Raw genomic sequence first — 14,009 nt, 5'->3', positions numbered from 1 at the left:
TTGCGGTTACTATTTGTAGTTTAATCATCCATCACAATGATATTATATTATACGTTAATACTTTTGCTAACTTTGTTTATTCGTTGCCTCAAACAATGGTTGCAATAAGAACTTTTGTTCATTTACAATATTGTTTATATCATTAACAAGAAAAAAGTGAAACATTCAGTAAAATGTAAATACTGAACTAGTAGAAAAAACTAAAAATATTTTCTTGTAAACTGACATTTATTATTGATTGGTTGATATTAAATATTCTACACAACTAATCGTGGTTTCGCTTAAATCGTTTATTCGCCAGCCCAAACTCGAGTTAGGGAGAATTCAACTTGAGTTGATACAGCCCTAATCTATACATGAGACCGCAGGTATAGTATACAAGAAAAACATTGGAACCAAAGAGTAAAGTAAATATACCAAAAAGATTGGAATCCAAAACAATGAATTTCCGTCTTTTTGCCTGTGAATAATCTCAGAAGTGGCTTAATAGATTAGAGTGCAGTTTTAGTGCACTCAAGTGTAATACTAAGCTTTACTTCAAATTTATTATTTTATTCTAATTGGTTTACAAACAAATAAGTTATGTAGGTATGAAGTCAAAGGATTAATTAGTCTTATAATAAGTACTTTTATTTAAGGTATTGTATATATAATTATTTTTGTATAATTAATTAGATCTTTTAGTATAGAATTAATAATTTCAATAACATAGAAATGAATGGGTGTTTACTAAATATGCTATATACAAAATATACAGAAAATATATTTATAAATAGCTTACAAAATAGTGGGTCCCTTTTCTGTGACTAATAAATGTTATAAATTGTACCTATTTAGTTACCTACATACAAATACATATCAACATCAACTCTACAAAACATAACAAATGACAATAGTAATTTGTTATGTTTAATAACTATAAATAATGAAAAAAAAGTACATATAGATTTTTACTCAGAGCATGATTTTAGGGGTTCAGCATGCTAAACAAACTAACTAGGATACATAGATCCTTGTAACTAATTCATAATAGTCCTGTATTTTAATTGATCCTGAAACATTTGTAAAAATACTAAATATTTTTTATTATGGAATGACTTTATATTTAGATTAGGATGAATAACTTCTGCTTCACCACCCATGTTTTGAATAGCATCTTCAATATTATTAAAATATGAAGATGCACAAGCACCCAGTATGGCAGAACCAACTAATACAGAATCTTTTTCATATGGTTTTAATATGGGCAACCCAACAGCATCAGCTTGGATCTGGACAAAAAGTGGATCCTTAGTGATGCCACCACAGATAAGCAAAGACTTAAATGGTTCATAACCAGCCTTTGTCAAGGCATCTATAATATGTCTGGTACCATACTGTAAAGAAGAAAACAGTTGATTAATTATGTTATATATAGGCATTTGAGTTTCTAGATTTTCATGTAAAATCTGGCATGCACATGTGAGTTTTAGACCTAAGATTGTTATCATGCATAACCTGCACTAGCATCTTATTATCAGACTGGCTATATACTTAATAATTAAAAATCTTACCGATAAACCTTGTAATGTGGCAAGATATAACAAAGCTAGATTTTCTTCACTATCATTTATTGATAATCCAACTAACATTCCCCTCATATAAGGGTCTGCTAAAGGAGATCTATTTCCATGGAAGTCTGGCCAAACATGTAGCTCTTTGGTCAGCAGGCTTACATCATTTAAGCCTTGAAAATTTGCCATCTTTACAAGTAATTCTCTAAGATGATTTCGCACACTAAAAATAATAATAAGTTAATATTATTTTTATATTCTTATACAGTAAATTCAAAAGCTTATAAAGTTGTAATATTGACTTATATCAATGAAAAATATATATAAAAATTGTATTAACATCAATGTTTTAACATTAATATTAATTTATTCTTCAGTATATGTAAAAGTTGAGCAAAGATATGCACCATGAAATTAATTATTTTTTTGCTTTATTGTGCGCAGTGGTGACAGCAGTATATAAAGTAGATTCAGGCACAAGAGTATTTTTATTATAAATATTCAATTAATAATATTCTTTATTAAGATTCATTTATCTATTTAGATAAATATATATCATAAAGTTTCAAAAAAATACTTACTCTCCTGTATTATATATTTTGAGCAGTCTGATACCAGCTGGATGGCTGGATATTATATAGTCTAATAACATTCCAGAGGCACTTTGACCGGCTTCATTAAGCCACATATTTGGAACCATAGCACTGAAATATGGTCCCCATATGCCTTGAACTATAACAGGTTTGTCATTCACAGCCATATGACATGTAGATGTTCCACATATCAACCCCAGACGACTAGACATATTTTTGTCTATGCCTTCACCATGTGAACCTATCATACCAAGACCACCAGCATGAGCATCAATGATAGAAGATGCAACTGGAGTGCCCGTTGCTAGACCAAGAATATGTGCTACTTCCACTGTGAGGCCTCCACATTTCTCCCCTGGCATCAACACTTTATTACCAATTTTTTCAAAGTTATTCTCTGCAAGGTCATTTAAACCAATGTCAGATAGATAACTCACATTCCAACCATGTTTCCCAACACTTGAACAATCATAGTTCCATTTGCAAACTAGAGAACACAAAGATCTACTTAATGATCCTGTTGCTTTCCATGTTAAGAAGTCTGGAAGGTCGAAAAAGTGTCCAAACTGGGCCCATTTAGTTGGCAGATGCTTTTTTAACCATAGCAGTTTAGGTATCTCCATTTCCAAACTTACTTTTCCTCCAACATATTTGAGAATTTCATGATTCTTTTTGTTAATAATATCAGCTTCAGCTTGAGCTCTGTGGTCCATCCACATGATAATGTTTTGTTCATTATTATTAGAATTACTGACTGCAACCGGGTTACCATTTTTGTCTAACACTACCAAAGAGCAGGTAGCATCAAAACCAATACCTTTTATGTTTGCTGCACTCACATCCTCAATGACATTCTGAAATGAAATATAAATTCAAATATTAAACTCACTTAATTTATAGTATTAGCATAACTACACATTTAAACAGATTTTAGACATTACCTTTATCACAAATATACAGCTATCCCATACATCATTGGATGATTGTTCATAGTAATCAACTTTTGGTTTCCATGTCTGGAGTTCTTTAACTGACGTCTTCAATACATGTCCTTTATCATCAACTAGAGCTGCTCGAACACTGCCCGAGCCAACATCAACGCCAATAAAATATACCTTGTTATTCATTTGTTTAAATTCCAATTAAGGACTTACTTGTTTAACCTTAAATTAAATACTACAACAACTATAATAAATTATTAGTTATGAAAATTGTTTTAAAAATTACTTTTATTTAATTGTTTAAAGTATGAATATTGCTGATAGTGTGGAAATAAAATTAAAATTAATTCTGTAGTGTTCTTATAAATATTATGGGTATATTTAAACTTACAATTAGGAACAGAACTTTTGTAATGAGGAAGAAGTAAAAAAATAGAGTAATAAACTTATGACCTTCATTACAAGATAGGAGACAAAATGATTATTGGTTCAATTACGTAAAAGTTGTATTGTATTAAATAGAGAGATAACCTTGATATGTCGGGTCGTTTATTACTAACTTTTCATTGTATAAACTTTGATAATTAGACTAATAAGTAAACAAGAAAATTGGCATTTGTACGTCACACAAAAAGACTATGTTTAAAACTATAAACAATGGTAAAAATAAATAATTAAATTTTCTTTTTTAATATATATATATATATATATAATTATTTATTTTTGCTATAACAATTTATAACAAAAATATTATTTATTGTTTGTTTTAAAGTTTCTTGTTGACGTTTGTCGTTAACATATTTTTGTAACTAGTCAGGTACTCGACTGTCAGACTTTTAGATCGAATTTATGGTTCCATTTCTGTGAATCGATAAAAATCGATTACATATGTACGGGTAAATCAAAAAATAAAAGAAAATTCCTTTAAAAAATAAATAATTCTTAAGCACAGTTTTAATAAAAAATATTATGTTATACAAATTCATTATATTTATTCATACCATATTACAAATAGCGCTTTATTTTCATATAGAATTTTATATTATATAACCTACATGTGTACAATATATAATCGTTTTACCGGAAATGAATGATGTTATCGGGCATACTGTGTTTTCAAACGCTCTGTGCTTTATTAAAAGAATCCGTGAACTGTTTAGGTTATTGTTAAAAGCAAGCTTTTATGCTTTTTTATTGATTTAATAGTTGGTACTCTGTGTAGATGATATGTGATGTCATGATATGACATTTGATACTGACAGTAACATGGGTTTTGTTTGCCCTTTTATATGTTGATATCGAATGTTTTTTTCAAATTCTGTTTCTCAAATACTCAACTAAGTCATTTAATCATTTTTTCTTAAGCATTAGTAAGCAAACAGCAGAAACAATATAGATATACAAATTCATGCATAAATTCTCCATTAACCTCCAATTCGCTTAGATCTATGTAAATATAAACAAATAATAATTCTCAAAATCTAAGCAGTAACACTTATTTCATAGTTTGATAGTATTGTATCATCACAATGGTACGGTTCAAGAACAGGTATGCTGTTTAATAATGTAAATAGTTTTATAGCTTTTTCTTTACATCTCTAACAACCCTGCTTATAACCTTAACGATATTTGGTATATCATGAATATGTAAAAAAACATATGGACTAAACTTGGATGTCTATACTGGATTTTTAAATCACATACAAACTTGTATGAGTGTGAAATCATACCTCTATCAAATTATTTATACTCCCTGGCACCCCTGGTTACAAGAGGAATGTCTTAATACTTGGAAGTGGAATGAATGGCCCCATATATTTACATATTTGTGAATATGAAATGTTTGCCTACTACTGACAAGCAAGCTGAAGTCCTGGTATAAGGAATATACTATAGTTTTACATATAATTTTATACTTACAGCACAGTTAGGTAATAGTATTACATTTAGTTGAGTGATATAAATACTTACTTTACTATTAATTACCTTTATCTATCTTCTCCACTGACCATATTTCAAATACACTATAGTGTATTGGACATTTATGTCCAATTAAATAACAAGGATTTTAAAATATTCTTGTTCACATTGATCATTCCTGGTAGACTGTATTTTTATTCCTTTTTATTATTAAACTCATAACACAACAATTGAATAATTTTGTAGGTATATTACTGTGGAAATAGAAGCCCCTGATGTTCCTGTCTCAAGGCCTCTCTATTTGAAGTCAAGAATATTCCATGAAAGTGTAATGAGTAAATTACAACAGCTCCATGGTGACTTTGGTATTGCAGCTGTGAGAAATGGTTTCCTTACTAAATACTGTAATGATGTTACGAGAATAGCAATAATAAGAGTGAGACATGGCCCCCATAAGTATATTATAACCACCTTACCATTTATAACTAAAATTGGAAAATTAGACATGAGACTAAAAACTTTGCATGTGGGTGCTACATTAAAACATAGTTTCAAATTCATACAAAAACATCAAAGAGCATATTTAGATTCTGAATGGTCAAAGCTGAAAACAGATGAGGAAAGGCATAAATTGGAAGCTGCTGTTATGGACTTTACAAAAACTGATGTATCAGTAAATTTAGAGAACATTGTTTAATTATCTGTAAACTATGACTGCTGTGAAAAATCAGATACACAGTTATATTTTATTTAAATGTACACTGTTAAGCATTAAAAAATAATTGTAACTTTTAAATAAATACCTGAATAACTGTAGAACTTATTTGAAATATAATAAATATATTTGAAATTCATATTTTTATATAAAGGATTTTTTTTTCTTTTAATAAATTATATTAAGAACCTTGAATATTTAGTAGTAGAATAATAATCAAATATAATTAGATGAAAAATATTTTTTAAATAACAATTGACTTAGATATGTTATAATTGAGAAATATTATGTTAAATCCACAAGGTGCTAAGGGTTTGTTTTGTACCCTTATATATATGTATATATAAATGAGGGTTCAGTGGTTGTTTTGAATCCAGCCCCAGAAAATTTAATCACAAAAATAAAATACTCTTTGGTTTCACCAAACTAGCAAGCAAGCAAATATAACAACTTTTTGTATATCGCCATCAATGGGTGTTGTATGAAAAAAATATTATTTTATTGGCATACTATTTAAACTCTGACAAATGTCTTATTATGATCTGTCAAATTAAGTTTGAGTAGTGTAAAATGTTAAATAAGACATTAATGTGTACTTTCTAAAAATAGTCATAGTTTGCTGCGTCGCCAGCGTGTACCATTAGCACAGACGGGTGCACCAAAAGAAAAAAGCAATGTTGATGATCTCTTTTTAGTCAGTATTTTAACCTCACTGGATTCACGAAACGGTCAACAGACCCGTTCTCTAAGACCGCTTGATCCACAATACGTCCTTTTAGCCTGCTTTAAAGAAGGGTTGTTAAGGAGATCCGTAACCATAACCGAAACTATCTTGTCACGATAGGCTAACTGACCTGACCTCATGTTCATCTTATGATCCTCCACTGGTGCCCCCAAGGTAAACCATTAGCGCAGGCGGGCGCAGCATTCCATTTTCTTCCATGAAAAAAAAAAAACGGAGACTATCGGATATCCGATATAAAAAAATATCCGTAACCGTAACCGAATCTGAAATAAAAGTTTCGGACAATATCGGATAGGGTCGGAGCCTAATTGAGATACGTTATGTAACCATTTTATTAGCTATTTGTATTTTACTTTAGAAATTCCTTCATCATCATCATCATCATCATCGCAGCCCGAAAGACGTCCACTGCTGGACATAGGCCTCCCCCAAAGATCTCCACGACGATCGGTCCTGCGCTGCTCGCATCCAATACCTTCCCGCGATAGAAATTCCTTAAAGAATTATTATTCGTAACCGAAATTATCTGAAACTAACGGATAATCCGAAATAATTTCATATCCGTATCCGTATCCGTATCCGGTATAATAATCATTCCTGTATCCGAAACCTATCCGTATCCAAAATTTCATATCCATAACATCCCTGCTTTAAAGTTATGTTCTTGTTTTTTATATGTAATGAAAAATGTAAAAACCCCTTAAAACTTCCAGTTCTAATCCCTCAGACCTCTCTAAATCCTCGACTTTTGTCCCCTCTAATTCATTCAATCAGAATAAAATAAGAATACACAAATTTAGGGGAAAACCAATCTGGCATCACTGCCTGCGTACGTGCGTATTATATATCAGTATATTTTCGAGTTTTATGCAAATTATGGTTTGGGAATCCCCGTTTACGATAGATGATCAGCAAACAAGATGCCTGGCTTAGTCATTACGTAAAGCAATTTTAAGCGCAGTCGCTATAAATATATTTTGCCTTTACGTATTTAGTAGGTAATCGAAGTGAGAAGTAAAACTCAGTATTCATATTATTATTACTTATGTATGTTAGTAGCCTGAAATAAATAAATATTGATAACAAATTTTCAGTACTCCTGAATACCTCTTAATTTTACTACTTAAGTTAAATTATTAAATCCAATAATAATAACACCCACACTAATATTATAAATGCGAAATGGTGTCTGTTTGTTACCTTTTCACGATTATTTAGTTATTATTTTATGCAGTACCTACCTATTATATTATTATATTCTGTGAGGAGTAGGTGCGCAAATACAACGGGCCCCCGTAGTATTTGCTACTCTTGCTACTAGACAAATCCGGCACTGACGGACTGTATACGCTCGCTTATCATATTCTATACTGAGTAAAAATTGTTATGTAACAGGCGGCGGATACTGGTAGTTACAAAGTATAGGTAATTCCTTCCGATGGGTTTGTGGTACAACTATGTAATATTATGTATTTGCTATATCGAATTAAATTACCTAACCTAATTAAAGCAATCGCTGCAAGTATTTAGTTACTTTGGAGTCAGTTACAGAATCCTACTGACGATATGGACTTTTGTTATAAAAAATAATTGTCAAGTACTAGCTACTACTTGTGACTTCGTCCTGAAAATGACAATACCTATGTTCATTGTAAATTTCATTTAGACTTAACTCGTGATCATGGCGGTTGAAACACTGCCGAAATATTGGGAACTCCATAAAAATTTGTCGTGGTAAGATCCCGTGATTTACTACTACAACAGATAACAAATAGATAATACTAATAATTGTAATAAAATTTGTAATAGAAAATACAATGTAAATATGAAGTAGGTATAAAACTATATGGCCAGTACGCAGCAATTTTATATAAGATTAATTCACTTTCTATTTCCTATTAATTATTATTTCTATTTAAAATCAGGATGAAAACAATTTTATTATGACTGTTCACAAAAATCTATCGTTGATAAATGATAGATATAATGTGTCTGCTTTTTGCGTGTGTTATTTAACGGCATGTCTGATATGAGTCTCAGTATACGCTTAGGCTAAGAATTGTGTAAATTCTGTAACACGTCTTGTAATGGATATACAGATTGGCTTGCGTGAATTTGTTCGCGTGTGTTCTAAATTTCCAACAATATTACTTTACATTAAATTCCCTTGGCCGGTATTCATTCGCTTAGCATTTATTGAAACTTTTAAATTGGAACAAAGGGCCCTGGTGGTTTAAGAATAGAAGTGTATGCAGTTACCACACCCCGCAACGTACTTACGACACATATGTGGTGTTCATGTTAATAGGCCAGGTTTCAACATGACGGCCCATTTGACAGGAACCTGCAGTTTCCTTAAACAGCACTACGGATATCACGAAATCGCAGTAGCCGTCATTGATGACATATACTCTAATTTTATTTGTCAATCTAAGTACATTCCTTTAAAACGACATACAAATTCAACAGTTTAGGCATCTACAATAATATGCGACAACATACAGACAGACTCAGTTACCTGTATACAATTATTACCATAAATATTACTGTTCATAGGCAGAGTGGTAGTATATCCAGGAAGTAGTAAATAATTGAAAAAGGTTGGCGAACGAACATAGTGTTAAGTTTTGAATATTAAACGATAGTTGATAACGTTTACATTGTAGAGACATGTTGTGTTTACTGTTAATTTTAATAACTCGTGGATATGCTTGTGATTATAAATATGAGAACGTTACAACAGAACCAGCTAATAGACAACTGCTAGATTTTAAACGATGCCACCCGGTAAATATTTGATCTCATTCCTACAAAAATCTATGAACCCTTGTCTTACATATTTCAGCCACTAAACTGCTCTGAAGCTATGTCTCGTTTTGAAGGACGAAATATGACAGTAAAATTACAGGGCAAGGGCAAATTGCAAGACATTTTAAGCCCCAGGAAAGGCAACGCATAACGGCTATTACAGGCGTCTAATGTCACATGAAGTTCTGTCCGTGGTTCAGTTCATGTCTAGAGGACGGTTGTTACTTTCAATTAGGTAGACCGTCAGTCGGTTTGTTCGTTCCGTTCCAAAACAAAGTATATTCAAAACTTGGAAACAATGCAATATGCATTGTACTCGTTGTAAACGTGTAGTCTCTACGTACCACTGTCTTGCATCATAATTATTTAATTTAAAAACCCGTACCTTTTTATTATCGTCATGTTGTCAATCTTGTACTTACCTAAATCTACCTATAATCTTTTAATAACATATATGTACGACTATTGTTTAACTAGTCGTTATATGCTATTTCGACTGCTTATTTTTTAGACAAAAGGTAAGCCTATTTTAGTTCTCGTTATACAATCTAACTAATTTATTTTCATGATAAATTTCACTAAGATATTTTCAGCCGTTTGAAAACCGGTATAGTGAATAGGTAACAACCAGATAAATACATATTATTATATATATTAATAGATAATATATATATTAATAATGAGGTACATCAGCAATAAACGTATATTAATAATATTCCGTTAAACATTTCAGAAACCAATTGGAATATTAACTACAAGCGCTGGAAGAGCAGTAGATGCTCGAGACTTAACAACAATAAATTCAGATCTAATCAACAACAAGTATTTAATGGATGTTATGATGCATTTTAATAGAGAGAAAATACCAGAACGTATTGTCCATGCTAAAGGAGCTGTAGCTTTCGGGTATTTTCAAGTAACTCACGATGTATCCCGCTATACAAAGGCTGATGTTTTCAATGGTATTGGAAAAAAAACTCCATTGTTTGCCAGACTTTCGCCAACACAAGAAGAAAGAGCGGGAAGTGATCTCAATAGGGAACAAAAAGGAATTGCTGCCAAATTTTATACTAAAGAAGGCAATCTAGATCTTTTGTGTCTATCTAGTCCTGTTTACATATATAAAGATCCCATTTTGTTCAGCGAATTTATTCACGCATTCAGAAGAAACCCAAAAACTAACTTAGTAGATGAAACTATGAAGTGGGATTTCATTACTATGAAACCATCAGGCCTACACTCTTTTTTGTACTCCCTATCCGATTATGGTATACCAAACGGATATCGGACAATGGATAATTTTGCAATTCATTGTTATGAAGTTTATAACGAACAAGGAGATCGTTTTTTTGTGAAATTCAATTTGAGAACAGAGCAAGGTTTGGAAAATCTTACATCAGCTGAAGCAATGATGATAGCAGGAAGAGATCGTGATTACTTCAACAGAGATTTGTATAACAATATCGCACAGAAAAACTATCCATCATGGAAATTGGAGATGGACATTATGTCGATTAGTGATCTAAGAAATATTGATTATAATCCATTTGACGTGACGAGACTTTGGAAGAAAGGAACTTATTTGACTGTACAGATCGGCCGCTTGGTTCTTAATAGAAATGCTGACAATTTCTTTAAAGTATCGGAACTTAGTGCATTCAAACCAGATAATTTAGTTCCTGGAATTTCTGCACCTGCAGATGCAATATTTAAAAGCCGTACGCTTTTTTATAGGGACGCTATTAATTATCGCTTAGGAGTAAATCATAACAATATAGAAATAAACAAACCAAAACAAGGTATGACATATAACCGGGATGCTGTTCCACCTGTAGGAGATAATATGGGAGACGCGCCTAATTACTTTACGAATTCTTTTAACGGTCCAGTACCTATCGTGGACGAGAATCGCCCTACAGATAGAATAGTCATTTTGGACAGTAATGCCGTAGATTTAGAGCACTGTAATCATTTCTATAATTATATACTGAGTGATGACGCACAAAGGCAAAGATTGATTGAAAATATTGCAACGTCACTAAGAACCGTAACTTCACCAGTAAAAGAAAGAGTGTATAGACTTTTAGCGCTTGTTGATACTAATTTAGGAAAACGCGTAATTGAAACCACAACTGGTCAAAATAAAGTTGAATTATAATTTACATACATACTTATGCAGTATATGATTAGGTACTTAAATTACTTGAGTGAATTTTAGGTCCCAATATATAAAACGAAAATGGGAAATACATACCTAACAAAATCCCGTAAAAACTAAGTGGCGTAAATTAAATAAATAATAATAATAAAACCTATGACTTTTTCCTTTATAAGTTTTTTATATTAATAAAATGATTTACCTTCTCTGGACGGTGGTTTCATCATTCATTATGATATAAATGATAAACTTGATGAACATGAACCATTGAACATGAGAGCATTAAAGCAATAGCCCACATTCTATTGGATCTATGAATGAACTTACCTTTTTTTTTTTTACTTGGAGAAAATCCCTCATGGAGACCCGCCGGCCCCGGGGGAAGCCCGCGGGTACTGTGAGACTCCTACTCACTAAAAACTCCAAGATGTCCCTCACCCAACGCCATATGCCGGAGTCGCGGGATCGATAACAGTCAACCGCGACTCCGACGGCAGTGGCCTCTCTACAGCGGGCCCCATCTCTGCGGGTTCCCTTTGGAACCTACCACTTCCCCTGTCTTCCCTGGGGAAGGCGCGCGGGGACATGCGCGCGACTTCTTCGGGCCTAGTGTGGTGGGGTGGGACCGCCCCCGCGGTCGTCACCCCGGCCCGGTATGAATGAACTTACCTACGTCAAGGTCTTTTAATGTCACTGATGTCAAACCAGACCATTAGCGTGTACCTATAAGCTACTACTAAATTATCTGCCTTCTGTAGAAATACAGGGCGCAGAGCGTGTGGTGGAATTATCGTTACATAAATGTATTTTTATAAAAAATCTTATAAAATATTATTTGTCGAATCAAAATGACCGTGTATTATACTTTATTTCTATGGTTTATTGGAATTGCTTGCGGTAAAGTGTGAATAATACGTTATTACCGGATGTCGCAGTTTGAAATCTAGAAGTTGGAGCGAACTTCTAGATTTCAAACTGCGACATCCGGTAAATAATAATAATAATAATAAACACATATACGTACATAATCTTATTAATATTATAAATGCGAAATTTTGTGAGTATGGATGTCTCTTGTAGAGTAGTCTAGATCTTGATCTGTTATTGCTGCTACTTGAGCTGTTGTTAAACTTCCGAGATCTTGTTCAGTTCTAAAATTAAATATAGCATATTGTCTGTCTCCATGTTCTTTACTTAATTCAAAAGCGTGTATTGGGAAACCATCCATTTTCCTGTATCCATTTGGACTACCATAGTCAGAAAAGGTCCAAAATACTACATGCAATACAGTGGGTCATAATACAATAAAATCGCAACCGCCGCGCCGTTTGGTGAAATAAATTACTGCGTGGGTTCTTTTTAAATGAGTGTGTAAATAAACTGAACATTACAGAATCTGCGTACATATAAACATATATATTATATGAGGGTATATATAGGGATATTCGACCCTGACAAGTCGAAGTTTCCTTATTTGTATAGAATTTAACAACCTGAAACCTTTTAGTCCTCTCACTACATCATTGCCACATTTACTCTCTAATGCCGCTGAAAATCGAACAGCAACAGGAGTTCTTTTGCTAATATCATTAAGAACTTCTGCTTTTGTATACTTGGGCACATCGCGAGTTACCTCAAAATAGCCAAATGCACCGGTTCCTTGGCCCTGTACTGCTCTTTCCGGTATTCTTTCTGCGTCAAAGTGCAGCGTATAGTCTAAATGATATTAATTCGTAGTAACACCATCATTATTCAGAGCAGTTGTTTCTCTTATATCATTCATTTATCATTATTCAGTTGTAGTTAATATATCGATGGGTCTCTGTAATGACACAGTACTAGGTAGGTAATGCAGTACTTATTTATATATACTTATACTTATACAGAACATTCTGATTAACATTTTTCAAATACTGATACATATATGGTGAATTTACTAGTCATCAGAGGTAAATATTACGTTATATATATTACCTAAATGTAGCCAATTCGCTCCAATTATTTGTGTTTCTCAAAATATATTTAAACATATTCCAAAACAAAATACTCATTCTGTAAGAGGCACGAGAATGAATATTAGGCAATAATAGTAGCCCAATGTTCCTACACCTAGTGGATATTAAAACCTTAAAACTATTTTTTGTCTAGGTACTTGGGTAAAAATTGGGACGGATAAATGCGTGGAACAAAAATATTTTATTTTATTTATTAATCCTTATTAATTATAAATTCCAATAGACGATTATCGGTCTGTCTGTTGCGTTTTCACGCCAAACTACTGAACTGATCTAAATGAAATTTTATATACAGATAGTTCAAACCTTGGGAAAGTACGGAGGCTACATTTTAATGCGAAAAAAGGGATTGACAGATGCAAAGTTGTATGGAAGAATCGTCAACTTTAAAACTAGAAACCTTTTTTTTATACCATGCGCATGGTGTGGGTGACAGTTTCAGTAACATTTCGTTTCAGTCTTAAAAGTTGCCGCGATTTACAAATTATGACTTAGTATTTCAGCGGTAAAATAAAATCCCCTATTTTAGAAGTACATTTTTACAAACGTAATTCTCCTCGA

General features: G+C 32.4%; 3 protein-coding genes across 4 annotated transcripts; 2 read left to right on the top strand and 1 right to left on the bottom strand.

Annotated features, from left to right (window-relative positions):
* Window positions 1-646: 646 nt before the first annotated feature.
* On the bottom strand, window positions 647-3,587 carry LOC131850682 (FGGY carbohydrate kinase domain-containing protein). Of its 2 annotated transcripts, none has more exons than XM_059200992.1 (5): window positions 3,479-3,587; window positions 3,088-3,322; window positions 2,135-3,000; window positions 1,554-1,776; window positions 647-1,376 (listed from the first exon to the last, which is right to left on the bottom strand). In XM_059200992.1, the coding sequence occupies exons 2-5, from the start codon at window positions 3,271-3,273 to the stop codon at window positions 1,020-1,022; spliced, it is 1,632 nt and encodes a 543-aa protein (XP_059056975.1). In that variant the 5' UTR covers window positions 3,274-3,322; window positions 3,479-3,587; the 3' UTR covers window positions 647-1,019. The 2 variants fall into 2 exon arrangements, with proteins under 2 accessions (XP_059056975.1, XP_059056974.1); XM_059200991.1 differs by having other exon boundaries at window positions 3,088-3,309.
* An 861-nt stretch (window positions 3,588-4,448) lies between these two features.
* Window positions 4,449-5,819, top strand: LOC131850683 (ribonuclease P/MRP protein subunit POP5). The gene is made up of 2 exons (XM_059200993.1): window positions 4,449-4,636; window positions 5,254-5,819. The coding sequence occupies exons 1-2, from the start codon at window positions 4,617-4,619 to the stop codon at window positions 5,702-5,704; spliced, it is 471 nt and encodes a 156-aa protein (XP_059056976.1). The 5' UTR covers window positions 4,449-4,616; the 3' UTR covers window positions 5,705-5,819.
* A 3,311-nt stretch (window positions 5,820-9,130) lies between these two features.
* LOC131850788 (vegetative catalase-like) lies at window positions 9,131-11,505 on the top strand. The gene is made up of 2 exons (XM_059201149.1): window positions 9,131-9,254; window positions 10,009-11,505. Exons 1-2 carry the CDS (start codon window positions 9,138-9,140, stop codon window positions 11,431-11,433), a joined length of 1,542 nt encoding a protein of 513 aa, XP_059057132.1. The 5' UTR covers window positions 9,131-9,137; the 3' UTR covers window positions 11,434-11,505.
* Window positions 11,506-14,009: the final 2,504 nt, after the last annotated feature.

The sequence above is a fragment of the Achroia grisella genome, unplaced genomic scaffold (genome assembly GCF_030625045.1).
Source record: "Achroia grisella isolate CSIRO2021 unplaced genomic scaffold, CSIRO_AGI_Agris_v1 utg779, whole genome shotgun sequence".
Classification (NCBI taxonomy): domain Eukaryota; kingdom Metazoa; phylum Arthropoda; class Insecta; order Lepidoptera; family Pyralidae; genus Achroia; species Achroia grisella.
The sequence above is the reverse complement of the archived record's forward strand: the minus strand, read 5'-3'. Positions and strand labels throughout refer to the sequence as shown.